Source organism: Zeus faber (genome assembly GCF_960531495.2).
Source record: "Zeus faber genome assembly, chromosome: 17".
Taxonomy (NCBI): domain Eukaryota; kingdom Metazoa; phylum Chordata; class Actinopteri; order Zeiformes; family Zeidae; genus Zeus; species Zeus faber.
In genome coordinates, this window is record NC_137204.1 from 5,221,959 (window position 1) to 5,248,878 (window position 26,920).

The window sequence follows — 26,920 nt, forward strand, 5'->3', positions numbered from 1 at the left end:
TAAATGTTCACAGTTATATTATAAATCATACACGCATGAGTGGAGTAAAACAAAACATTAAATATTTACATATATCACAAATAACTCCATAATTTTCCAACAAAATCTACACACTGCCCTTTCTCCGTGATACTCTAAAAATCCTATAGAATATTGCTAATTTTCACAAAAGTCCACAGAGCTGGTCTGCGTAACCTAAAAAAGAAAAATTCCGAGAGGAAGATGTAGTGAATCAGACCTTAGTGAAGGTGCCGTAGACTAGAGAGCAATTAGTGTTATCACACAGTTAATGGCAGTAAGCCGAGGAAATCAGTTTGTTTCCTTTCACTGGGTCACGCATTAGTCCAAATGTTTGTTCCGCTATTGTTTCTCTTTCCCACATGTGCGCGCGCACACGCACGCGCGCACACACACACACACACACACACACACACACACACACACACACACACACACACACACACACACACACACACACACACACACACACACACACACACACACACACACACACACAGACACAGACACACACACACAGGATAGACATGTACAGCAAATATAAACACGCTCACAAAAACACCATGCACATCTTAACCCCAAACTGTCAAATATGATATTTCTGTTCAAAGCACCTTGCAAGGTGGCCAGGGACTGTTCCTCTCTACAGAAGAAGAAAAAAATGCAGTTGACCCAATGGGTGATGATATTAAAAAAAAGGGGTCCATAAATTGGTCTGCTTTAATTCTGTTGGGAACGATTGCTGTGCTCATGTTAACCAAGTTGTCCATTGACTACCTCCGGTCCTGGATTAACTTCCATGGGCTCATCTTTGAAGTTTTCACAATGCTCCATTACTTTTCTGCAAAAAGATAAAGAATCAGTCAGATGAAGTACTTCAAATCAATTTTACCCCAAAATTTGGTTTAACAACCTGGGTAAACCTGCTAAAAAATAGGCGATTGACACCTTTCCCATTGCTAGGAGAAATTAATTTGGTTTTTTTTTCTGGTGTTTTGCGTCGAAAAAGGGGCGTGTCATGTTTCCAGTGTGATTGCAAACGAAACAGTAAAGGAGACAGCAACTTAAACAAACAACGACAAAACTGTAAAAATAAAAAGTATTTTGAGCTGTTCAAAAGAATTGGATCGTTCCTGAACGACCCAACACCCGGGTCAACCCGGGTGTCCTATTTACTTTAGAGCCGATCATTTGACCCGCAACTGAAACCCGGGTTGTACCTTTCCCACTGATGACAAATGCCGGATGTTAGCGGGTGTAACGAGGGTTTTTGCGCAGTGAGAAAGGGGTATCAGATTGAAATTCAATATAATTTCAAGGAATAATATATCAAGGAATCAAGCTTTAAACTATTGATATTGGTTAATTCACTGTATCGTTTGACCCAAAACAATCCTGGGCACAATGTAATTGGCCAATAAAATCTCACACCATTTTAAAAACACATTTTATGTTATTATTATATTTTCCACTCCATAATTACTAAAAAGCAGCTTTGCTTTTCATCTTATCCAAGCACAACAAACAGCTGATGGAGGATAAACAGTTTGACCTCCATCAAATTTTATTTTATTTTTTTCAATTCTTTCTTTTTACCCATTTGTCAAACTGATGTGAAGAAAAATGTAATGTGCCGAGAACATTAATAAGTGCAATTACTGAAGAAATCATTAATTCAGCTCTTTACAGCAGAATGTCATGCTATGAGTTCAAGTATAACTTAAGCGGAACTTAAGCAGCAAGTCTACATCAAAATGTAGATTTGCCAGTTTTGGCATTAACTTGTCAAAGTTCAGACCTAAATTAGATTTAGATGCTGTGGCGGTGCATCATTTTGATCTATATATTGTTCTGTTCAATCGTTCTTTCATGGCTCATTCAAATTAATAATAGATTTACGATAAAATTATATATTTATGGTTTATTATGTTGTGTTTTATTTTGTCAGGCCCTTAAAATCTCTTCAAACTGAAACCTTTTCCCACGGAGGCCCAAATATTAAACTTAATAGTGGTTTGTGGGCAGCAAACACTATGAAGGAAATATTGGTTCCAATATTTTGTTTTCTACAAGCTGTTTTATAATAAAACAATGTCTAAGTGTAAATTGCACCATTAGAAAGTTATTTTTTTAAGGGGAATACATTACTTCTTGTAATGTCAAACTTTGGTTAATGTGGAACAACTAACTAAGCTCAACATATAGAAGGCAAGTGATTGTTGAATAAAAGGAAAAAAAAAATTATGTGTATGAATAATTATCAGGATGCCACGACGCAGCAGCCCACAAGCTCTGAAGGACATTTTAAATTGCTCATCGCCGTTAGACAGGAAGTCTATTTTTTATTGTTTATTGGTTAAATACTCGCACATGTTCAACACATTTTCATTTTTAGTTGTTTACTGCTACAGGGTGAAAAGAATAATGTGTTTTGGAAATGGTTTTATGCTCCACCATGTTGTAAGTGTTGAGCTGTGCAGAGTCAGGATGGTGGTCAGATCCTTACGTAGCCACAAAGCACATCCACTCCATACGCATGTTCACAGGTCCAACACAACAAAGAATTTTAATGATTGAGGATGTCTATGGGTGCATGTGTTTATTTTTGTGTGTGTGTGTGTGTGTGTGTGTGTGTGTGTGTGTGTGATACAGATACAGCGAACAATTTTCTGAAGACCGTAACACTTGACTGACACAAATTATTCAGTTTTAACTTTTTGAAGGGTGTGACTATCATTACCTTATATATTATACGTTCCATTTTTGTTTAGCTCTGCTTTGATATTGTCCATATGCGTTACTAAACAGTCAGTCATAACAAAAAGTATGTTTTGTAAATAATAATCAGATATATACACACACACATGTATGTATGTATATATATGTGTGTGTGTGTGTGTGTTATATGATTATTATTTACGATATATACACAGTATATACACACACACACACACACACACACACACACACACACACACACACACACACACACACACACACACACACACACACAGGTGAAGTGAATAACATTTCTCATTCTAATGGTACCTGTCAAGGGGTGGGATATATTAGGCAGCAAGTGAACAGTCAGTTCTTAAAGTTGATGTGTTGGAAGCAGGAAAAGTGGGCAAGTGTAAGGATCTGAGCGACTTTGACAAGGGCCAAATTGTGATGGCTCGACGACTGGGTCAGAGCATCTCCAAAATGGCAGGTCTTGTGGGGTGTTCCCTGTATCCAGTGGTTAGTACCTACCAAAAACGGTCCAAGGAAGGACAATCGGTGAACTGGCGAAAGGGTCATGGGAACCCATGGGTCCTAGCCCGTCTGGTCCGATCCCACAGAAGAGCTACTGTAGCACAAATTGCTGAAAAAGTTAATGCTAGCTATGATAGAAAGGTGTCAGAACACAGTGCATCACAGCTTGCTGCGTATGGGGCTGCGTAGCCGCAGACCAGTCAAAGTGCCCATGCTGATCCCTGCCCAGCGCAAAAGCGCCTCCATGAGCATCAGAACTTGTGGCCTGGACAAGTGGCCTGGACTGATGAATCACATTTTCTTCTACATCATGTGGATGGCTGGGGTTAGGGTCCGATCCGATCAAGCATCTGTGGGATGTGCTGGAATAACAAGCCCGATCCATGGGGGCCCCACCTCGCAACCTACAGGACTTAAAGGATCTGCTGCTAACGTCTAGGTGCCAGATACCACAGGACACCTTCAGAGGTCTTGTGGAGTCCATGCCTCGACGGGTCACAGCTGTTTTGGGGGCACTGGGGGGAGCTACACAATATTAGTGGTTATTAGTGGTGGTTTTAATGTTGTGGATGATTGGTATATTGGTATATATTTACAGAATATCAGATTCTTAACATACCTTGCCATGCCCTTGGTCTCTTCTTGTGAGCTCTCCAGTTCCAGGACTTTCTCCAAAAGGCTTATCCCTCCTTCCCTTATCAGCAAGGGACAATACTTACTTGCTGGAGAGGAAATGGAGAATTTTAACACCAGGGATTGTCTTTCTTTATCATGTGAGAACCTTGTTCAAATATTCAACTCTATCTGAAAATAAATTAATATATAAATAAAATGAAAAAACTCCACCTGTCAAAACCATTGAGAAGTATTTGAGAATACAGTATCGCAAGAAGCCGGGGAAATTCTTCAATTTTTTTCAGCCAAAGGACTGATCCGTCGGTGGAAACAGAGCAGGGACCCCTTAGATTTTTTTAAATAAAATGTTGCATTGTATTTTAAGCCTGGCCTATAATAACATATTTATAATTCCTTATTAACCTATTTATTAGGGGTGTCACGACTCTGATTTGAAATCGAAAATCTATCGAAATGAGCGTTCGATTTCTGAACTTCCAAATCACAAACAGGTTTGAGATTCTCCCTGTATGGGTGGTCAAGAGAAACAAAATATGATCTCTAATGCAACATTATCTGAAAGTAAACAACATAATCTAATGCTGAAGCAGAGCAGGAGTTGGCAGCTTGTGCGTTATAATAACTAAAACAAAAAGTGTGCTCTGATTCAATAAAATATGATATATTTTACAATGTCCACTTGTTAAGGCATTTTACTGCCTATATATGTATGTAAGTATGTATATGTATGTGACGAATAAACCTCTTGAATCTTGAGAGGGCAGAACAGGGTACCAGCAGCTTCTGAGAAGTGCCAGTAAACACAAGTGCACGAATATCACAGATAAGATAATAATAATAAACGGAACATAAAGCTGTGATATGATGAGTACCATTAGGAAAAAAGTCAGATTTGAGAAGAACGTACCGAGCAGACACGGACGTAATGTTGCGAGTTTGCCTCTTTTCATTGAGCAGGATAGTGCCAGCTCTTATGGCTCCCAAGCATCTCATTTATCTATAAAATTGTATGAAACATTTTCTTTTTATTTATTCCACTACAAAAAAATTACATTATTCATAATGATTTAATGTGGCTAGATTCAAAGTTACTTATTGAGAAACAAGTGTTTTTCTTTACAAATCAAGACTATATATATATATATTTTTTTTTTATTATGTTTAAATCGAAAACTGAATCGAATCCTGACTTTAAAATTGAAATTCAAATCAAATTGTGGATTTGGTGAATCGTGACACCCCTACTATTCACTATATACTCAGTTATGATGCTTACAGTTCCTGTGTGTTTTTATTTTAGATTTATTTTTGTTAGTTTAAAGTTCTGTTAGTAGTTGTAGTAGTCGTCATGGAGTCATGCACCAGTTATACCAGGCGAGCGGACGGGCACGGTGTTTTTTGTTTTTTTTTAACAGCTACACCGGCAACATGGTGAAGCGTCCCAGATGCAGATGTCAATGTTGTCAAAGAAAGAGAAATTTAAGAATATTGAAAACAATAGTGATTTAAATATTTTTTTACAGTTTGATGTCTGAAATACCACCATTGCTTTTATTAGTGATTGTGTGAAAAATATATCAACAATAACAATTTGTTATTTACTTATTACTTGTTAAAAATTACATTACAACTTGTTTATCTTGTTTAGACTGTCTCACAATATGTCATCTAATCTCTGCATACACTTTAAGTTAAACAAGATCTTGCAGTTATCCAGTTAAAGGCTTTAAAAAATGCTTTTATAGGAGTTTGCCATAAATAACTTTTAATATAATTGAAATGTGAGCTACAATTGTAACTGTTGAAATTGGTCAGTGGAATGTGTATGTACTGTATTGCATTACTTCTACGTATTACATATGTTTGTTTGTTGTATTTAAAACAGATCTGGATCAATAAGCAAATCTAACAGCAGCCCTAGGTCTCTGGTAGAAAGTACCTCCCACGCAAAAACAGTAATGCCGTGCGGCTCCGTGCGGACCCCACACAGCTGACGTGGCCAGTGTACAGTAGCTCCAACACATGGATTAACATGGATTTATGCCAGACCGCACCGGTACTCTGCGGCCATGCACCTGGTGTAGTTCTACTGTCACAGACATAGTAGGTTACTGAAAATTCCTTGGTTTTTGAACCTACCATAAGGTCAGAAGCTGCAAATCGGCTCCCTTTCAGCTGATTACTGAAATAAATAAATAAAACGCAGCTGTTCTAGTGTTAATGGTTGGAATTTATTCAATAGCTTGTTCCACAGATGAGAGCCATTGGAAGTTAAATGCACAGGTGCCAAGATTTCTTCTGTCACAAGTGTGTGCCTTTGTGTGTGTGTGTGTGTGTGTATATGTATACACGATCTTTTAATACTCACGATAAACTGATACTAGGTTGAAGAGTGCCCATGTAGCCCAGTGCTGACTGACAGGAGCGATCTTCTGGGGTAAAAGTCGGAGGATAGGCTCAAATGACCTGAGGAAAAACATTAATAAGAGGCAATGCTTAAATAGGAAGCCAAAGAGGAATGCAGGGAAACTCAAGGATGTAGAGAATATATTTTCATAACTGATAACATGTGACCTATTCTGTAATTTCCCCTCAGGGGATGAATTATCTATCAATCTTTATTTGTTTGTTTGTTTAATTAATTAAAAACAGCAGTAACTTTACCAATTAACAGTATTAAAGAAAATTGAGCTTCGTAGCACTAGATCAACCACCCAACAGAGAATCTATGGTGTGGTGTTTTGTTCCCGACTGCATCCTGAAGTGTTAGAATGTACTGTTAATTTATTAAAAAAAAAAAAAAAAAAGACTTTTCTCATCTTTAAAATAAATTATAATACTAGTCATACAGTTTATGACTTACTAAGACATTAAATGGCACTGTTGCAGGCTGGATTATGCATCTATTTAGATCAATACATTGTCAATATAGCGCTTCAAGAAAAGACCATATATTGCATACAAATTCAATTATAACAATTAATATAAATTGCATTTGTTGGTGTTATCTGCTATGGAAATACCTATAGTTAATGTTCCGACGAGAGGTGACATCCCAGCTTCGTATGGCGTCCCACATCTTGGTCATAACTGCATCTCTCTGTGGCTCTTCCATTGACCAGGCCTCTGGCCCATCGAACACAATGTGTGACAGGACCCCACACGCATTGTATGAAACCTCAATTCCATCTGCCTTGCTGTCAAGCAGGTTACTATAAAAAACAACAACAAGTAGATGTAGATGGAAACAGATACAAAACAAATAGTTAAGATTTTGCTTTTTTACAATATATATTCTCATATAACAACAATTATCTCACAATTTTCTTCATTGTGCAATTTCTCTACTCAAAAAGAATAAACATCCGTTTAGCATGTTCAGATTTCAAAACACACCATGCAGCCTATAACATGGATCTATAACCCCCCCCCCAAAACACACCACTGCAATAGCTCCATGGTACTTGATAACAATTGTAAATGTAATAAGAGTTTGAACTGTTAACTTCTTACCTGAACACAGAGATGAACTGTGGGGTAAGGAGTTGGGGCCTCAGGACTCTGACCTCAGCAACATTTCCTAAAAGCCCCAGCATGTTGCGGTGGAGCTCTTGTTTGTCTGGAAACACCTGTAAGCAGGGAGTTTATTTATATTCCTAAATACCTTGTTCTTCCCATGTTTTAAAACAAGGTAGCAATCCTAAATATGAAAATGAACATTTTAAGTACAGGTACTCCTCACTCTGCGACTTGCCTGTTTATCGACCGTTCTGACTTAGCTCTCTGACCAGTCGGTATTGTACAATACAGCAGCGTATTATATGCAGCATTACTTCTCAGCGTCAAGCATCTCATCGCGTATCACCCTTTCTTAGTCTAGGTCTTGTTCCTGGAGTTGGTCAGTATTCACTACACTAGCGTTCGCAATCTCCAAGACTGAAATAACGGTAAAGTGTCCTCACTTATCGACCAATTCACTTAACAATCTAGTCGTAGGAACTGAACTCGGCCGTTAAGTGAGGAGTACCTGTATCTGAATTCCCAACCACTTGTGCTGACAATCAGGGAAGGATCTTGAAATATTGAGCTCTTTATTCTTAACAGATTAAGACCAAATATGGATTATTAAAAAATATATATTGTAGAGATATTTATCTATCAAAAAGCATTTTAATAACAATGAAATGGACATCTCAGAAAAAATGAAGATTAATATGTGTCTAATCTATCAAACAACAGTGTTTGGGTTTGAAACATGTGGTCATAGTTGTTGACGCATATTCTATCTTGTACACATTGATTATAGAAGGAAAAGAAAAAACATAGAAACCAAAAAGAACCAAATGGAGTAGTGATGAATGCAATTGCCTACTAACTTCCAAACATTCCAGAAAGAGGCCCATGCCACAACAGTTGAGAAACATTTGACAGTTGTCAGGCGTCTCATCTGTAATGTTCCACAAGGCACTCCAGGAAAACTCCATCACCTGGTCACACTGGGAGAATCAGAAAGTCATTACACATTCTTCTCCATTGTAACTGAACAAATCCCAACTATTTAAAATAATTACAAAACAAAATTAATGATTTCAAAATACACAACATAGTAAAGCAAATACAAGCGAACACAAAATATAAGATGAAGAGGGGAAAAAAGGTCTCACCATTTTATCCTGTAGTTTCTTTTGAATCAAATTCAACATTGTCTAACACAAAACAAATAAAAAGGGCATATTAAACCATCGGAATCTATGATTTAGCAGACAAGCAATACAGGTTTATTCTGGCATTACAAAATGAACTTCAAGGACTTTCAAGTACTTCTTTTAAGCGCTATTTTTTCATTTTCAAGGACTTGAAACAAAACAAATGTAATAAATGTTCAATGTCATCTTTATTAAAATATAGTATAATCCTAGTCACTGTCTATTATTTATATAAACATGTATTTTTAAATTTTTTATTAATTTTATTGTCATCTGAAAAAAAAAAAAAATCCCAAATTTACATTTCCTTATATAGTAAAAGCGATTCTGGAATGTTTATGTTCATTATGGTTTTTTTCAAGGGCATTTCAAACACTTCAGCACAAAAGGGTCTATTTTTAAGCTATATCAATACTTAAATTTCTGAGGAAAAGTTCAAGCACCTCAAGGACCTGGTAATAAAAAAATCTCGAACTAATTACACTCTAAATCGGGTACTCCATTACTCACTGGCAAATATATTTTGTTGAAATATAATTTGTGAATATCCTAAACCTTAACCTAAAACCTAAAAATTATATTTGTAACTGTGCTGAATAGGCTGTACTAAATCACAATTAAGTAGATTTTTATGTCCCTGGATTGAGTTTGATCCGGTTGACTAAAGCGAGAGATTTGTTTAAGAAATGCAGAAAATTCAAAAATTATATTAATCATTTTGTGTTGAATAACAATAATAATCAACATGCATTAATAACGGAAAACCCTAGGGCTTCTCTGGTGAATAGATATAATCTCGATCAAGTTTGTGATCAGAGGAGACCTCTGAACATGCCTGTGCATTATTATTTGTACAACAAGTTAACAGATGTGTGCAATACATTAAAATCAATGCAGCAAATGTCATTAAGATGTCACTGTTACCTTGACAAAGCCCATCTTTCCCACAGCTTCTTTGTGATGGTTGTCTACCTGGCAGACCAGGGCATTGCAGAGGTGCACTGCAATTCGTTGGATAGACTCATCTTGCCTGGGAGGCTCCAGGATTTTCAGCAGTAGTAGGTTAACTCTACTGTACTGAAATTCCAGTTCCTCCGGAATGCTGAAGTTACACAGGGTCAAGCAGCAGTTTCTTTGTACCTGGTGGTTAGGGGCAAAGAAGAAGAGTCAGATATTGCACTTTTCCATTGAAAAAAGGAGCACAGTACACACAGCATGCATTGCAAAGACATATAGAGTCCCCGGTGTTAGTTTTTCCGGTGCATAACAAGAACCGTGAACATAAGAAAAGTCTGAGAGGAGTTATCAGAAGTTTTTTGTTGTTTTTACTTTAAAAAAGTCGGACATCATTGCACATAACAATGGAGCAACTTAAACCTGTGCTTCTACTCTTTGTCTCCATTTTTGTATTAATGCAAGTTAAGTAGAGAAATACAGAACACGCCTACATATTTTACATGTATTTATATTATAGGCTATTATAGTAGTGGGACTGATTTTACCTTAGCAAAAAAACAAACAACTAAAAATTTAACGCACGCTCGCACACACACACACTGCAATAATCTTTGCCAGTTTATTTTTCATTCAAGAACTTTTAGGTTGGCATACCCAGTGAATTTATGTGTGGGGAAACCATTGAGCAATTTGATTAACAAAATATTATTTTTTACATAGAATTACAGCTGGATTAATTTTGTAATGCAATTAGCCACGCCCACCTAAAAATCAGAAATTGCTGTGAACTTGAACCTTATGTAGGGGAGACAGGACAGAGCTAGCACTACAGTGAATGGCAGTAGAAGAAAAAGAGAGGAGACGGAGTGTAAAAGACTTTATTTTAGATTTATTTCCATTTGTGCTCTACTTATCTGTATGTTTCTATAGAACGATAAACTTTTAACGTAACTTAGAGACTGTTCCGCTGTCCAACTGGGACCGGCCCGATTCTGGATCATTCTCACTGCGCCCAGGTTGTGTTTTTATTTTAGATGTTGATATGTTTGTTTTCCTTAAGTTTACGACTTGAATGAAACAAAACCTGTGTACTCCGTGCCATGTCACGCATGTTTCCATTGTTCTCTTAAACTTTACCACGGTCTCTGTTGGTATGGGACTTTATTTTGTTAAAACTGAATTTTTGTGTAAATATTCTTTACCTCTAAATAATAAATCCTGGACCTCTGTAATGTGGAGACTTGTCACTCCGGAAAGCCATCGATACCAGCAAGCAGGTGCTTGTGCAGGCACTGCTAGCCCCTGGCCTCAGCTGTGTTATTTACTTATTTTTTTATGTTTATTGTTAAAACTAGAGATTGTGCAACCTGCCCAAACACAGTATTCACCATCCTAAATAGCTGTGAAACTAAAACTCACTGACCTGCGCTGTGGCAGCTTGGCTGCAAACTCAAAACACCTCAATTCTTCCTGTATTTTTGCCCTCACTGTCTGGAAAAAAGATTGTTTTTTAGTTTCTCTTTTTCAAACCATTTTCCCCAAAAGCCCAAAATTGTGAATTAATTTAAAACATGGACCTGATAGCTGATCTTTATAACATGATTTAAAAGAGAAATATCAGGAGTTTGAAACAAGTTGCTGTGCAGTTTCTTAAAAAAACAAAAATCACTTATTTTAATGGAATGTAATTTAGTATGGAACGTGCAGAGTTGTGGAAGTAGAAATCCAGTTATTGCAACATTACAAATTACATGTTTATGTGTTCAGCAATCGACTGCTGCAGTATTTCTGTTTTTTCTGCAATAATGTGTTTAAATTCCTCATATTACTACATCAGTCACTTGCTCCGCGGAAAGAAATGTCACTTTGTGTAGGATCCACATTGGTCGATGCATTAGGGGAACCTATTATGAAAAACTCACTTTTTCAGTGCTTGTGCACATACATTTGGGTCTCTGATGGGCTTACTAACATACAAACTGTGAAATAAGACAACACAGTCAGTTTTATGTGAGCTGTCTATTTCATTTAAAAAAAACGCTGCTGGGAACTGCTCTGTTTGCTTACAGACCACGCACAAATCTTTTAAAAGAAAAAGGAATTAATACCAACTGTCCGTGAAGAAACTGTAGACAAGACTTGGGCAGAATGAAAATTAAATCGGCAATCAACTCCATCAATTGCCATTTGACATTAATGACTATTTAAAAAAAATAAAAATAAAAAGTATCCGACATGAAAAATCCGAGCATTGAACAGTGTACCGTGTAAGTGGAGAGAGGGAGATAGGGGCGCCCGCTCCACTCAGAGCTGTTTTGAGTCCCTTTCACACATACTGTAGTTCCTGGTAAACTACTGGGATAACCTTTCCGGCACTGCTAGGGATTTTCACGATTCACACATGCAGCTACATTCCGGAATATTTCTGTCTTGCGCTTTTTCACACATGCCATGATAATGCCAGAATAGATGGGGCAAGGGACAGTCCAGCAGAAGTCAACTGGTGCGGTCCCGGTCCACCCCCCCCGCACGGGACAGAGCAGCAGCGCACGGAGCGACACACGGACAAAGCTCACTGACGCACAAAGAGGATGTATGTGGATGTAGCACGCAAATACAATTAATATGCCTATGAAATAAATCCTGAAATAAATAAACGAGGCAATCATTTATAAATAAATGTAAATATTAAAATATAAATTAGTAAAATATACGCTGTTTCATGAAATCTTCATTCTGATTCAAGAGGTTCATTTGTTCATGGGTTTGTTTATTCATGGGATCTTTCATCACTTTCAATGCACCGCAGGGTTTCGTGAGACCCTCCTGTCTATTTATGCGCCAACGTCCGCAGTGGAAAAGAGGTATCAGATAATTGGAGTGGAATTCTTTTCATTTCTCCTCCAGACAGCGGTACGCGGGTGTGCCTTGTGCGCCTGCTGGTTCCCGATGTTTCCTATTTGTATGAAACAAAAATTTTAAACACAACTGAGTTAAGGGACTGTACTGTTCCGTCCCAGTCCAAAGGAACCTGTATGTCCCCATTGTCCCATGATCGCTGCCCCACCAGCGATTGCCGATATGAATTTTGCATGATCGCCCAAGTCTACTGCTGTCGATGGAAATGTGACTATTTAAAAAATAATTCTGCTGTGTTTCTTTCAAAAGAAAAAAGAAAAATCTAGTAGATAGACTGTAGACTGCGGCACGTGAACGCTGTGCATTTCTCCAAACAAAACCAATAAAAATAGTGTTTTTTATTGTTGATTTATTTATTTTATATTATTTTCGGACGTTTACATGAAAAAAATAAAATAAAATAAAAATCCCTGCGTGCGGTGTTTGCAACGAAAGTCGGAACAAACTTTTAAAATAGGCCTTGTAGATCTAATATGAATGAAGATTCAGCAACTGGATTGCTTATTTCTCGCCTCAAATTTGTTCAGAAACAGATTTTGGTGGACTGATAAGGTGACTCACAGAACTAGGAGCCTCAGAAGGGTAGCGCCACCCCACAGAAACGGTACAGTGGTGTGTTCAGCAAAAAAATTAAATTCAGTTTTGGGGATCTCAGAGACCTACAGTCACAACATTAAAACCACTGACAGGTGAAGTGAATACCATTGCTCATATCGTTACAAGGGCACTTGTCATTGGGTGGGATATAATAGGCACATGTGAACAGTCAGTTCTTGAAGTTGATGTGTTGGAAGCAGGAAAAATGGGCAGGCGTAAGGATCTGAGTGACTTTGACAAGGGCCAATTGTGATGGCTAGATGACTGGATTGGAGCTTCTCCAAAACGGCAGGTCTGCCAGTAGGCAGTGGTTAGCACCTACCAAAAGTTGTCCAAGGAAGGACAACCGGTGAACTGGCGACAGGGTCATGGCGCCCATGGGCTCATTGATGCATGTGGGGAGCAAAGTCTAGCCTGTCTGGTCCGACCCCACAGAAGAGCTACTATAGCACAAATTGCTGAAAAAGTTAATGCTGCTATGATAGAAAGGTGTCAGAACACACAGTGCATCACCGCTTGCTGCGTATGGGGCTGCGTAGCCTCAGACTGGTCAGAGAGCCCATGCTGACCCTTGTCCAGCACCGAAAGCGCCTACAATGGGCATACGAGGTTCAGAACTGGACCATGGAGCAATGGAAGAAGGTTGCCTGGTCTGATGAATCACGTTTTCTTCTACATCATGTGGATGGCCGGTGTAAGGGTCCAATCCGATTGAGCATCTGTGGTATGTGTGCTTGAACAACCCAATTCATGGGGATCCCAACTCACAGGACTTAAAAGTATCTGCTGCTAACTTCTTGGTGCCAGATACCACAAGACACCTTCAGAGGTTGTGTGGAGTCCATGCCTTGACGGGTCAAAGCTGTTTTAGAGGCAGGCGGGGGGGGTACACAATATTACTAGTTAGTAGTGGTGTTTTTAATTTTGTGGCTGAGCAGTGTATATTATATAATATAATATATATTATATATATAATATAATATAATATATACACAACTCACAAAAAGTTAGGGATATTCGGCTTTCGGGTGAAATTTCAGGATTACATTACATTTAGCAGCTCAAGGACACTACAGCATGCTAGCAGGAGGAGCCTGGGATCGAACCAGCAACCTTTAGAGCACTAGACCACCAGCTCTACCGCCTGAGCTACCATGAACTTAATTGGACCTTCTCTAAAATGTCCAATCTTTCAGTACTTTTTGTACAACTAGCTGTTCTCTAACAAGGAGCTGAACAGCAAAATTCACAACAGGTGTTTGATCCATGAATCGACCAATACTTTTCCTGGTTCAATTAGAATTGGTATTTAAACCAATTCTAATTGAACCAGGAAAAGTATTTAGTCCTCTTCATCATGCTGTTCACATTTTGACATCATGAGACCAAGACGACACCTAACAACTGATCAACAGTACCTCGCCATTGCGAGGCTTCAAACAGGATGTTCTCAGAGGGAAGTGGCCACTGAGCTTAGAGTGTCACAGAGTGTCATCAGCAGGTTGCAACAGAAATAGAGAGAGACTGGAAGAGTCACAGAAAGGCATAGAAGTGGACGTCCTTTGGCCACATCCCACACTGATGAGCACTTCATTGTGAACAGTGCCCTGCGGAACCGGATGATGAATGCCACTCAACTCCAGGCACATTTAGGGGAGGTGAGAGGCACCCAAGTGTCACGTCAGACCATTTGAAAACATTTACATCAGTGTGGTCTGCGTGCTAGACGACCTGCAAGGGTACCTGACCACACCACCAGGCACAGGCATCATCGTCTTGCATGGGTCAAGGAGCATTTAGGCTGGACGAGGGACCAGTGGCCTCAGTGCTGTTCTCTGATGAAAGTCGATTCACGTTGAGCAGAAATGGCCGCCAACGATGTTGGAGACGTCAAGGAGAGCGCTATGCATCAGCCACTGTTGTCACCAGACGAGCCTTTGGTGGTGGTGGTGTTACAGTGTGGGCTGGTGTGTCCAGTCAATACAGAACTGCCCTACACTTTGTGAATGGTACAGTGACAAGCCCATACTACCTGAATAACATCATTAATCTAGTCATTGTGCCCCTGCATGAACAACACAGGCCTAATTTTATCTTCATGGAAGACAATGCTCCAGCTCATCGAGGTCGCATCATTATTGAACGGCTGCTGGAGACTGGGGTACCTCAAATGGAGTTGCCTGCACTTTTCTCCAGACCTGAATCCCATAGAAAACCTATGGGATCAGCTGAGTCGCCGTGTAGAGGCTCGTAACTCTGTACCTCAGAACCTCAATGACCTGAGGACCGCCCTTCAAGAAGAGCGGGGTGCCATGCCTCAGCAGACAATATGTCGACTTGTGAACAGAGATGATGTTTGAGATGAGGAAATCACCATTGCATGCTTCTACTTAAATGCCCTACTTTCATGATATAATATCACTGTAGCATAGTGTGTGTGTGTGTGTGTGTGTGTGTGTGTGTGTGTGTGTGTGTGTGTGTGTGTGTGTGTGTGTGTGTGTGTGTGTGTGTGTGTATATATATTTATTAACTTGTTGAAAAGCAGCATAATAGGTGCCCTCTAAATATGAAGAGAACGCACGTAAATCCATCATCATAACACTTAGTCAGAATGGATTAGCTACAAGGGACGTTACAGGAACTGCTTTAGCAGAAGAGTTGCCAGCGACTAGCAGGCTTTTTGGAATACACCCCAGGGGCTAAAATCAGCAATTGAAAAAGGAAAACAAATCGGGTTCACTATAGGCGGGTTAGCAATGATTAAATGGTGACAGAGATGAGACCCTATATTAGACTTACAGTGACCTCCTGGTACTGCTCCATGCCGTTCAGTACTACTTGAATCACCTCTCGACGCAGCCGGACACTCTGGTCGCTGCGGTACTCTATATTGGTCAGGTAAAAAAGGGCTGCACTGCCTGTCACCTGAATACTCTTATCATATTTGTGGCACTTCAAAGCTGCTATGACGAGCTGAGAGGAGAGGAAGATTATTAGTGTCACGTCAAAACAGAATACAAACAGAGTATGTCGTAAAAATGTAATGTAAAGTTACAGAAATACATAACAAAAAAAATCTCTGATATTGTAGTCACAGACCTGCAAAGCTCTGAGCAACTGGCTGCAATGTTGTATCCTGGCAATGTCAAAGAGTTGGTTTATGGCCCTGTGCGCCAGCTCAGGGCGAAACTCGGTATAAGCCTCGATTGCGTTTAGAACCTGGTCTTCGTTTTTAGATCCTGTTACCTGAAAAGAACACTGCCTGTTATACTTTTTGTTTTAGGAACACACACTCTGTGAACACCACACACAGAACACACACACACACACACACACACACACACACACACACACACACACACTTTTCCAGTGTTTTCCTTCAAATTAGTCAATTGACTTCAAATTATACAGAGAGTGCAGCTGATGATGTTAATTATTTATTATTTTAAACTCAAGGGACAAGAATATTTTGCTTTATTTAATCCTAATTGCTTAGCTAGACACAATCAAACAGTAACCATGAATAGGTACAGCTGGTTAAACAAAACCAATACTGATGACCAAATGTTGTTAAACAAAAAGTATTTTGTAGCTAGATGTTGTTGTCCCAGTCCATTTGAAAATATGTGTTTTTCTAAACATCATTAAACTGTTTTAAAGTAGGGGTGTAAAACATAAATACTTTTGTTCAATATTAAAAGAGCATTATTACAAGGATACTGGCCTGTCTTTAAGGAATGCGGGTTTCATCAAATTCAAAACTGTAATTTCTAAATATTCTTCTTCTTAACATTAGATAGAACTTAACATACAATTTCAATGAAACCCTATTTTGGTAAGAAGTTTGAGGCTTGATAGAAATGAGGCAACAGTACTGTGGTCATAATAGACCACATTGATCATGGAGCTACTGTATTCAATTGTACCTTTAAGTTTCAAAAGAATTGGGCAATTGCCTTAGGAATTACAATGTTGGAATGTATGGTATTGTCTGTTCATTCACTAAGTCAAGTTAAAATGACACATAAGCCACCAGTTAAGATGCAATTTAGTTTTAAGTAGTAGTTAGTAGTTTAGTAAATTAATTGGCCTACATTTTGTTTGTGATCATAATAATGCTAGGGTGGTGTTCACACTGCAGGGCTTTGAGGCCAATTACCAATTATTTTTCAGATTGGATATTTTTGGTTTGCTGTTTAAAATAATTTTTCATCTGGCCCATATGTGCTCACCTGAAGCGACACACATGTGCAAATGAAACAAAACAAAAAATCCATAGGTAAACAATCAGGGAAAAGACACAGCTACTTCACCTCTTCCCAAATTATCACAAATTGAATATGCATGTCCCTGGCATAGTCGCCCTAGGACAGTAAACAATTGTGTCCCAATGTTACTGGAAAAGATCAGACTAAAAGTATTTTTTTGCTGACATTCTGCTGTTAGAAAAACAATATTCAATAAAAATGTAGGTCTGTGTCAAAAATATATATTATACCGACAGCTCAAAGAGACAGGTATGTTTCCATGGCAATTAAGAGTTGAATGACCAATAGGTAGACTTGGAACTGCTCTCTCATAATGTTTACCTTATATGCCGGGATATGTGTCACGTTACAAAGGGTGGTGTCATATAAACCAAGAAACTGTAGAGGCCTCTTTAGTTCCTGAAAAGGATAGATGCTGCTTTTGCAGGGCTCTGTGCTATATGAGTAAAACAAAAAAAATTAAATTGAGTTCTTATGTTTATCTGAAAATTATTCACAATTTTAGTTTTGCATTATATACAATATATAAATTTTGGTTTGATGCTTACCTTGGGCGTCCTACAGCGTCTTCAAAATGTGGAACCGTGCAGTTGTCCAGCATAATGTGACCTGAGATGTCCAGTGATACTAGATTGACCAGACGTTGGACAATGGCTGTAAGAATTTTCCTGGTCATTTTAAACTTTGAAGTGCGTCTGCTCTCTCTGGAAATGTCAAGATGCCTAAAGAATGGATTTCGAGAGATTAGTATTGGTGCTTTTGAATTACAGTATACGACAAGAGATGGCTCATCATTAGGCACTATTTTATATTAATTTAAGATAATTTCATAATTGTTTGACATGACATGAACACAAATTCATTGCAGCTGCTATAAACCAAATGGTTGGAACTCAAATGGTCTTGGCAACCTGGTCATGCGACAAAACAAGCATGCCTGGTGGTCAGCAACAACATTTAAAAAATGCAATCAATACTGTAATGCAACCTAACATACAGGGAGTTGAAGATAGTAGGTCAAACTTGTGGAATGAAGAGGTCATTAAAATGATTACATAATTAGAATAACAGTCTGTCATACCATTTCTCCTGAGAACACCACACTAGGAGGACATTTTAACCAGCTCTATATAGCTGGTTGTGAGGCTACAACAAATAACAGACAAAGGCAGACAAAAAAAACAACAACAAAGGACTGATGTACCGGACTATAAAAAAGCACCACACTGTTTAGACCCTGAAATACTTTTCAATGTAATCAGGGTTTTATCATTGGGGATTGGGGAACCATCCAATGTTATAATTTATACTTGGGTATATTTTGTCACATTATTGCAATATCAATTTCAGCTATAGGTTTGGGCAACTAAGATAGAATAAAATACCATTCCATTCTTGATGTTTTCTATAACGAGAGGAAAATCTCTACTTTCACCACTAGAGTGAGTCATTGGCCTAGTAGTAGATCTAAAACTGCTTTGGCTTCATTTTCAGGTTCTACCACTCTGAGAAAGTTTGATCTTTGTGGAGAGCCAAATCAACTGCAAAACTGTCACACTAGTACTCCAAAGTTTTGGGTGAACACCCTTTCTACGGCTGGCAGATTTGTAGTGAGCTGCGCTGCAATTTAATTGTTCAGATGAAAACTAGCATTGGTATTTAATAAATTGGTATTATATTTAAAACTAACAGCATTCATGGTGTAGAGAAAGGCGGACCAGCGTTAATCCTAGCACTCACTAGACAGCCAAAGAATATCTTAAATTTCAAATATTTGGAAATTGGAATATTGTAAGATGGCAGGTGGAAGCAATAATTAACTTATCATTCCCATCTTACCTGACTTTGCTCAGTTCCATGACATTACTGAGCAACTCCTCGGACAGGTCAATGTTGTAGAGCACAAGAGAGGCCATCCTGTCTTTCCATTGGGTGAGAAATGCTGTTCTTGGCAATGGCACCCCTGATAGATCAAGTGAGGTGAGGGATTGCAGGGGCTTCAGCAGGGTCTCAACATCCATCTCATCAGGTAGCCCCCCCAGGTTGAGCAACCTCAGACGATTAAATCCATTGAAGTTGAAGTCTCTCTCTAATGATTGCCTGGAAGCTGGGCTTGCATCCTCATCCTCCTCATTATCTTCGCTGCAGGCAAGAGGGGCACCTCCCTTTCTGTAGAAGATCTGGTTGCAGCCGAACAGACAAAGAGACACCAAGGTCTCTCGGAAGCAGGTGAGGGTTTTTAGGCTGCATGCTGATAGAGTAGGTGTGGAGTTGATAGAGTTGCAGTAGGTGAGGTGGAGCTCAATCAGGTCCTGAAGCAAGTACAGACATTTGTCAGTAGGTTGTATGAATGTCATACTGATCACACTCATGCCTCAGTTTAAAATTCAACGGAAAAATGGTCTATAGTTTACAATTCAGTGTAAGAATATTGGGCTAATATTCAAAATCTCAAGTAAATTAATCTTTATCACATCTAACTATACGGTTAATTCCGCAAGCAGCAATGGCGGGATTTATGCATGAGACCACCACGTGCAACCAAAGGGAACTGATGGCTTGACCCATGATCCTGGGTTAACTATGACACTGTTGGACAGTAGTTGTCAAAGGGCAACACTTGTTTCAAGTTTCATGACCATTCATCACATCATTGAGGAGATCTACTTACAGAGTTACAAGCAATTTCTATTTTTTTTTCCTTCAAAAATGATAGCGTAGTGTCACAATTCTCTGACTACAATTTGGAGAATAAATTGGCCTATATGGATCAATGCGTTGTGAACAAGGAAATTCACAATTAAGTAGACATATGGCCATTTAAGGTGTTGGCGTTGTTTGTATGTGCTCCACTTCCTGTTTCCATTAGATGGTGCGATTGAGTGTCAGCATATTTGTAAAGTTTGGCTAATCTAGCTATATGAATTCAAAAGATGTAGTATATCTTATTTTCTGTTTGGTCTCTTCCCCACTAAAGACATTTCTGTGCCCCAGCTATTGGGTTTAAGGCATTCATTACAAAAAATGTTTAAAAATGACAAACCATTTTATTTTCATAACCTCTTTTTTAGTATAGTACCCCTAAGCGTGCTTCCCACTGTATACCACAAGGACAAGAACAAACCAGAAGTCCATTCATTCCTATGGAGAGTCAGATTCTGCACGGGAAAAGCCATGACACACTGTGGTGCGGAATTTCCACGCAGACCCAATCAAGGCTCCAGGACGCATTAAAACTTTACATACCACAAGGAAGTGACGTCAAGTTTTTTATTGGAACTGGGCTCATAACTATTTTATAAAGTATATAAAATAATTACATTATTGGATTACCTTGGATATCACCATATTCACTCTCAATAGATCTATTTTTATACTTTTTATAAACTGAATTAGGGCTGGGCATTAAAAAAATGTTGATAATTATCACATTTATGAGATTTATTATCTTTACAGAGTCCGTTTATAGCAGAGAAACAACCATGTGACATGAACAGCCAATCGTACAGCAGGAGCACCGGGGCATCTGGTGCTCTCTTGCCGGCCGTGGCGCTCTCTGCTCTCCTCAAATACCAACTTGAACTCCCAACCCGAACCCGGCACAGCCCACATCCCCGCAAAAGGAGAGACTAAAGAAAGAATCTGCGATTTTGATAACTTTTTGGACTGTTCTCAGACGACAAGGATAATTATAGTGTATATTTAAATGTATATAATATATTCAGTGTTTATTATTATTATTATAATAATAATAATAATAATAATAATAATAATAATTATTATTATTATTATTATTATTATTATTATTATTAATAATAATAATAATAAATATATATTAAGACAATTATTGACATCGATGAAAAAAAACCAAAAAACATTGTGATAATATTTTTGGCCATGTCATCCAGCCCTAAACGGAATTGTGCATAATTTTATTTTTGTTTGCACATTGAAAACACTATATAAAGGGAGTACACTCATTCATGGTAAATGATAAATGTCCGGCTGATCATCAAACTACTCACTGTTGTACTGGAAAAAACAAACTCTCTAATTTTCCCTGATATACAGTATTTTATGATGTGAAACCTAGGCATTTCATTCGACGGCCACTGGAGGGAGGAGCCAACTCTCGGATGCGGATACACATACGGTTTGAAGCACGCATTAAGCTAAGTTTATGGTTGACGCAGTCCCTAAGGCGTGAGGTGGAGCATGCCCTAAATGACATCATCACGGCGCTTTGGACTTGGGCGCAATGTGGCCCCACACCTCCCAGATTTTGTAACTTGTTGCAAGTGGCACATCAGTACAGAATGGAAGAATTGCATTTGAAGCGATGGAAGATTACCGTTTGTAAATTAACAGGGTCGTTGTAAAGTTCTTGTGTGGTTTACAAATAAAAGGTTAGATTTTTCCAATCGGTTTGTGTGCAGTTTCTTTTTAGAGAATCTGGCAATGAGAGAGAATAATTATACTGTGGCAGACCAAAGGGCGTGGTTAAACCGCGGCTCCCTTCCAGTGGCCACACAGCTGTCCCGAATTGGCCAAATTTACGGCCGATCACTGCTGATAGTCCAGTCGCAGCACCAGGGGTGCAAGAGTCTGAGATTACTCCTGCACCCCAATTAAAAACATTTTTCCTTATTGTTTATCATTTTGACCAGCGAGCCCTTAAGTTCAAGAGTATAAATAAACACACGCCAAACGGCGCAGAACTCATCTGCTACCTCCTTCCTCCTCCATTCTGTCCTGGGAAGTGACCGACCGGTTACATACAAATGGTGACTCCGTTCCACAGTTCGGTTAGTCCTCAGTAATAAAATGCCAAGCAGGACATCAGTTCAAAAACCCTCTCCTGTCTCTGCATGGAATGGACGGACAAGCCAGATCCTTTTCCATGCTTTTCCTTTCGGTTTAACAACCATAAACATTGTTTATCAATTCCTCCTTGTCATGAACAAACTGAGTATGTTTTGTATGCAGCCATGTTTGTTATTCAGCGTTCTTCATTTACTACTCCTGCTTCACAGGGTATTCTCTCTACTGCCCTCTTTTGTTTCGGAGCACACTGCTCTTTGTGTGAGTGCATGCGCCGTCTAGCCTTGGGCCGATAATCGATAATATTGAATATTGCAATATTTGCCATCATATGAGATATTTTCACACTATCTAAATATCCCCCTCCGTGGGACCACAGGGAGCGATGGACAGAGCTCATTCACTTGCGCTGACGGAGAGGATGTACAATATGTGGACGTATGCGCACAGTGGCGCAACAGTGAGGAGGCAGATGGAGGATTTGGACATGGTGGTGCACGTGGCGTGTACGCGATTGGTGTGCCAAAACAGTGTTCATGTTTTTATTTTGGATGTAGGTTATTTTATTTTACGTCTGCTTATGGAATGAAACCATGTGTAAAGGGGACACTTTCTCTGTGACTCTCTCCCCGATCACCCCCTCTCCATACATTATGCGCAGGAAATAATCGGAATGAGTCTACAAATCGGGCCCATTCCCTCCCCACACTGCTTTTAGTTGTTTTATTTGGAGGAATGGGGAACGGATCTCTGTGTTTGTGCCCCTGTCCATAAGCGGACGATTCACACATATAAAATATATTTATGATTCCCCTTATTTATAATTCCCCATTGGAATGTTATCCCTGTGCATTTTGTAAGCTTATATCACTTTATCCTATTATTGTAATGAACACTGACTGACTAGTGAATGGTGAATTTTGCGTTACGTGAACACCCAAGCCAACTTGTGGTCTGTTCTCCGTGATCCGGCCTTAAAGGTTCACCGTCTCGCCACAGAAAACAAATATAGAGTGTTTTTATTGTAGATGTATTTATCTGTGCGCAACCGTGTGTAATGGGAACACTTTCTTCTTTCCGTCGCTGCCCCCCTGGATATCCCTTTGGATATCACCCAAGCCTACAGCCTTCCGTGCCGTATAACCAAGGCTTAAGCGTTGAATAACACCAAAGTTTTGTGCAGGGCAGGGCTGGCAGAACAGGGCTGCCAACACACGTGTTTGATATTAATATACAAAAGTGTTTCCAAGGTATGGCCTGACTTTCTGTCTGGCTTCTTTGCCAAAAGATTTTTGGTGTGCCATGAGCACATTTATTACACCATAATTAATTAATTTAAACGGTTTTTCCAGTCATGAAGATAGCTGTATGTCTGTCTAACTTTCTAAACATCATCCATATTACAGAGGGACCTTAAGGACCTTGACCTGTCCTTCTTTTATCGTGAAACTATTTTCATTGTCTTTTCCTGCTGAGCCCAGTTTGTCTGCTATGGCAGGGATTAGATTGAAGAAGGCAATATAAATTATAAAATATAAATTCATTATGTAATCTCCTACCTGTTTTTTAATAGCTTCCAGATCCCTGTCACGTACAAATTCTTCTCTCAGCTGTATCCTTGTGAGTCGTGTGCTTCTGGGATCTGAGAATAACTGGAAAAAGCTCTCCTGTGGTTCAAAAGTAGTGTCTGTGTGGACCAACTCCATGTACCTATTACGGGGGGAGCAACAACTTGCCATTAACAACATAAGTAAAATACCAGAATAAGCAACACGTTTCTCTATATTAATTCCTGATAGACTGTCATAAAGTGGCATATTATTACTCACGTATTGACCAGCTTGTCACAGATTTCACTGGGAAGGAAGATGTCAGAGCGCAGACAGAGCTTGTTCCTGTATCCCTGGTAACACATGGTCTTCTTGAGGTTCCTCAGACAGTAGGCTGTTGCCAGAGTCATGAGGCTGTCAGGGTTGTCTCCTGTTTTGGTAGACATATTTCCGTCACCCTCTCTGGCTCGGATCAAAGGCGGGGCAATACAGGTGACCTCGGGAGTCGTGATGTCGCAAGCTCCAACAGCTTACGCACTATGAAGCACCATGCTGCAGTGTCAAGCTAGTCCTTCCTATAAGGGAGCAAGAAACTCATTGTAAGAGGCAATACTGCAAAGAAAATATCTCTTCATTCTTTGGTTATATATTTTTACAATGGTTTAACTGCCTGATATTATTAGAATTTATGGTAACAGAGTTTAGTATAACCATCTAAGTAACACTTAATTATCAATTTAATGCTCATCATTTCAGCTTTCTTGCATTTAATCAAGTTATGTAATTGTGTGGCTATCCTGAAACCTACCCGCCTGCCTGCCACCCCACCGGGATCAATAAAGTGTTATAAATAATAAAATACGAACAATTCATTTTATTTGTATAGTGTTTTTCAGGCTACTCAAGGACACTTGTACATCACATAAAACAAAATAAATCACATAGTAAAACACAACAAGAATAACAACAAAACAAAATACGAAAAAGGAAAGTGTTAGAGAAAAGGGGGGACAATTTCAGACATTTTAAAAACGATTTTAAAAAGTGTTTTGAGGGACGTCTTGAAGGATATCTTATATTAACTGTGAATCATGTTCAAGTTTAAGCATTTTCAATCGGAAGCTTCGTATTGGCCAGGGCTGATCTGAAAAGAAAAACGATTTAAATCTCAATGTGAGAAAATACAGCATAATAAAAACAAATCGAAGCAAATTATTTTTTATTGAAATAGATGTGAACGGAGAGGTGATATACACCATTCTTATTACTTACTAAAATAAAATATTGACAATATGATAATATTCAATAATTTGTTTATTTATTGTTATTTTAAACTCACCGACCACCAATACAGTAAGCACTGTAGAATGTATATGCCATTGACGATAAATGAATGCTCAGTTGATGAACCCCTTCGTTTGCTACTAAATAAAAACATCAGTATTGAGTTTGGGTATTACTTTAAAGTGTTCTTATAAGTCGTATTATATAATAAAGTATTATTCGTCACAATTCGTCATAATACCCGACACCTGCATATAACGTAAAAGGATGTACCTAGTAGACCCGTCTCGGGGCTCCGGGATAGCAGAAGTTCGCTAGCTACACATAACAGAATCCCGAGGTTACACACTGCAGACGACAATATTATTTAGTAAATTAGCTAGCCGGCTAGCCAGCTGGGAGAATAACCGTAACATAATATCAACGTATGTGAGCTGTTTAAATGCTGACAAGCTTCCTGAGCCACCGCGACCTTCAATGCAGAGTAAAAGCACAACTTGCCAACCGTATAATCGCATAAACTAGCTTGCGGCTAACGCAGTGACTTTCGCTTATACTACAGGCATCGGCTGCTACCTCCTTAGCTAGTGGCCGATACCCAGAGCTAAGCAGCAATTGTTCACAGATACGAAACACACCAGCGGTCAACTTGGCATCAGTTTCGCATTCAACGAGGGGCACTGTACCTTAGCTTTCGCCAAGGCAAGATGTATCGACGAGCGCTGTTAAACGTTGTTTTCGCCAGTCTTTCACTCATCTGATTTTCGCTTTCGTCCGATGTCAACAAACAGACTCCTCCTCTTCCACCCTCACAGCCTCTTCTCCGACTCCTCGCTTCCTCTTCTACTCTTTCTACCTCCTCTTCCTTTTCACTTCGATTTAAATAGTCTTCGGTTGCCTAAATGTTAGTGTTTTCCAAACCTTTTTTTTTCCTGCCACGGCATACTTTGCTTTATTTTATTTGTTGTTGTTTTTTTTACAATGAAATAATCCCACGGGACACCACTATCCTATTAAAAACCCACTAAAACGCGGGACAATCACGTATAACTTATTATGATGGCCAATAATATTCACATCCAGTGTGAAACCCGAGCTTGCTACTTTGATCTTGTAACACATGAGCTTATTTCCATTATTTCTTTTTTATTTTTGTTTTTATTTTTTAAGTATAATTTTAAAACAATTACATGGCAAACTTCACGAAAAGAAAACGTCTGAGTAAAGAATAAAAGTAAACATTTAATAAAATGTATTTATTTATTTAAATGTGTGTGTGTGTGTGTGTGTGTGTGTGTGTGTGTGTGTGTGTGTGTGTGTGTGTGTGTGTGTGTGTGTGTGTATGTATATATATATATTGTTAGAAATAATATGGTTCTTGTTAAAATAATATGGCGCCTCTGGTTGAAAACAGTTCTTTGTGACCAGTCGCGCACATGTTGCTCCTGTACTTTTCCGTTTGCGTAGATGATGTTCATGTTGTTCGCCTCTGGTTGGAGTCAGTTCTTTGTGATCCATATGTCCTTTTGTGACCACTTGCTTAGATAAGACTATATAAGGATCCAGGTAAGAAGGATCGGGGCTTCCAGGGTTTTCCACGGGCTGGGCTGAGACTTGGCTGAGCTCGGCTCCTGGAGGCTCCTGGAGCCCGGGCTCAGACTTCGTGAACTGAGCCTGCTGCACTTTCTGATTCTGCCTTACAATAAATATGAACAACTCTAAATTTGTGTTACGTCTTCTGATTGACGCTCCAACGCATCAACGAACACGCGGAGAACCTCAAAGGTAATTGTTATACTTGAATTGATCAACAGAAGTTTTGTTAGTGATTGAAACAGGTTAGAAAGGTTTTCTACAACTGAACAACTTGGTGATCCTTCGAGGAGGATATTTTTCTCCAACAATATAT

At 39.0% G+C, this 26,920-nt stretch overlaps 1 protein-coding gene across 1 annotated transcript; it reads right to left on the reverse strand.

The window, feature by feature from the left end:
• Window positions 1–25,804, reverse strand: zer1 (zyg-11 related, cell cycle regulator). The gene is made up of 16 exons (XM_080018001.1): window positions 25,698–25,804; window positions 24,007–24,302; window positions 23,737–23,887; window positions 19,196–19,668; window positions 17,905–18,078; window positions 17,678–17,792; window positions 16,188–16,334; window positions 15,888–16,061; window positions 9,540–9,755; window positions 8,574–8,615; window positions 8,286–8,405; window positions 7,423–7,538; window positions 6,933–7,121; window positions 6,278–6,375; window positions 3,893–3,995; window positions 1–859 (listed from the first exon to the last, which is right to left on the reverse strand). The coding sequence occupies exons 2-16, from the start codon at window positions 24,171–24,173 to the stop codon at window positions 772–774; spliced, it is 2,373 nt and encodes a 790-aa protein (XP_079874127.1). The 5' UTR covers window positions 24,174–24,302; window positions 25,698–25,804; the 3' UTR covers window positions 1–771.
• Between the last annotated feature and the right edge of the window lie 1,116 nt (window positions 25,805–26,920).

Coding starts and splice junctions, on each gene's coding strand:
- zer1 (XM_080018001.1), bottom strand. CDS start 24,173: ATGTCTACCAAAACAGGAGACAACCCTGACAGCCTCATGACTCTGGCA. Junction 17,793..17,904: donor GACGCTGTAGGACGCCCAAG/GTAAGCATCAAA, acceptor TTACTCATATAG/CACAGAGCCCTGCAAAAGCA. Junction 16,335..17,677: donor CACATATCCCGGCATATAAG/GTAAACATTATG, acceptor TGTTCTTTTCAG/GTAACAGGATCTAAAAACGA.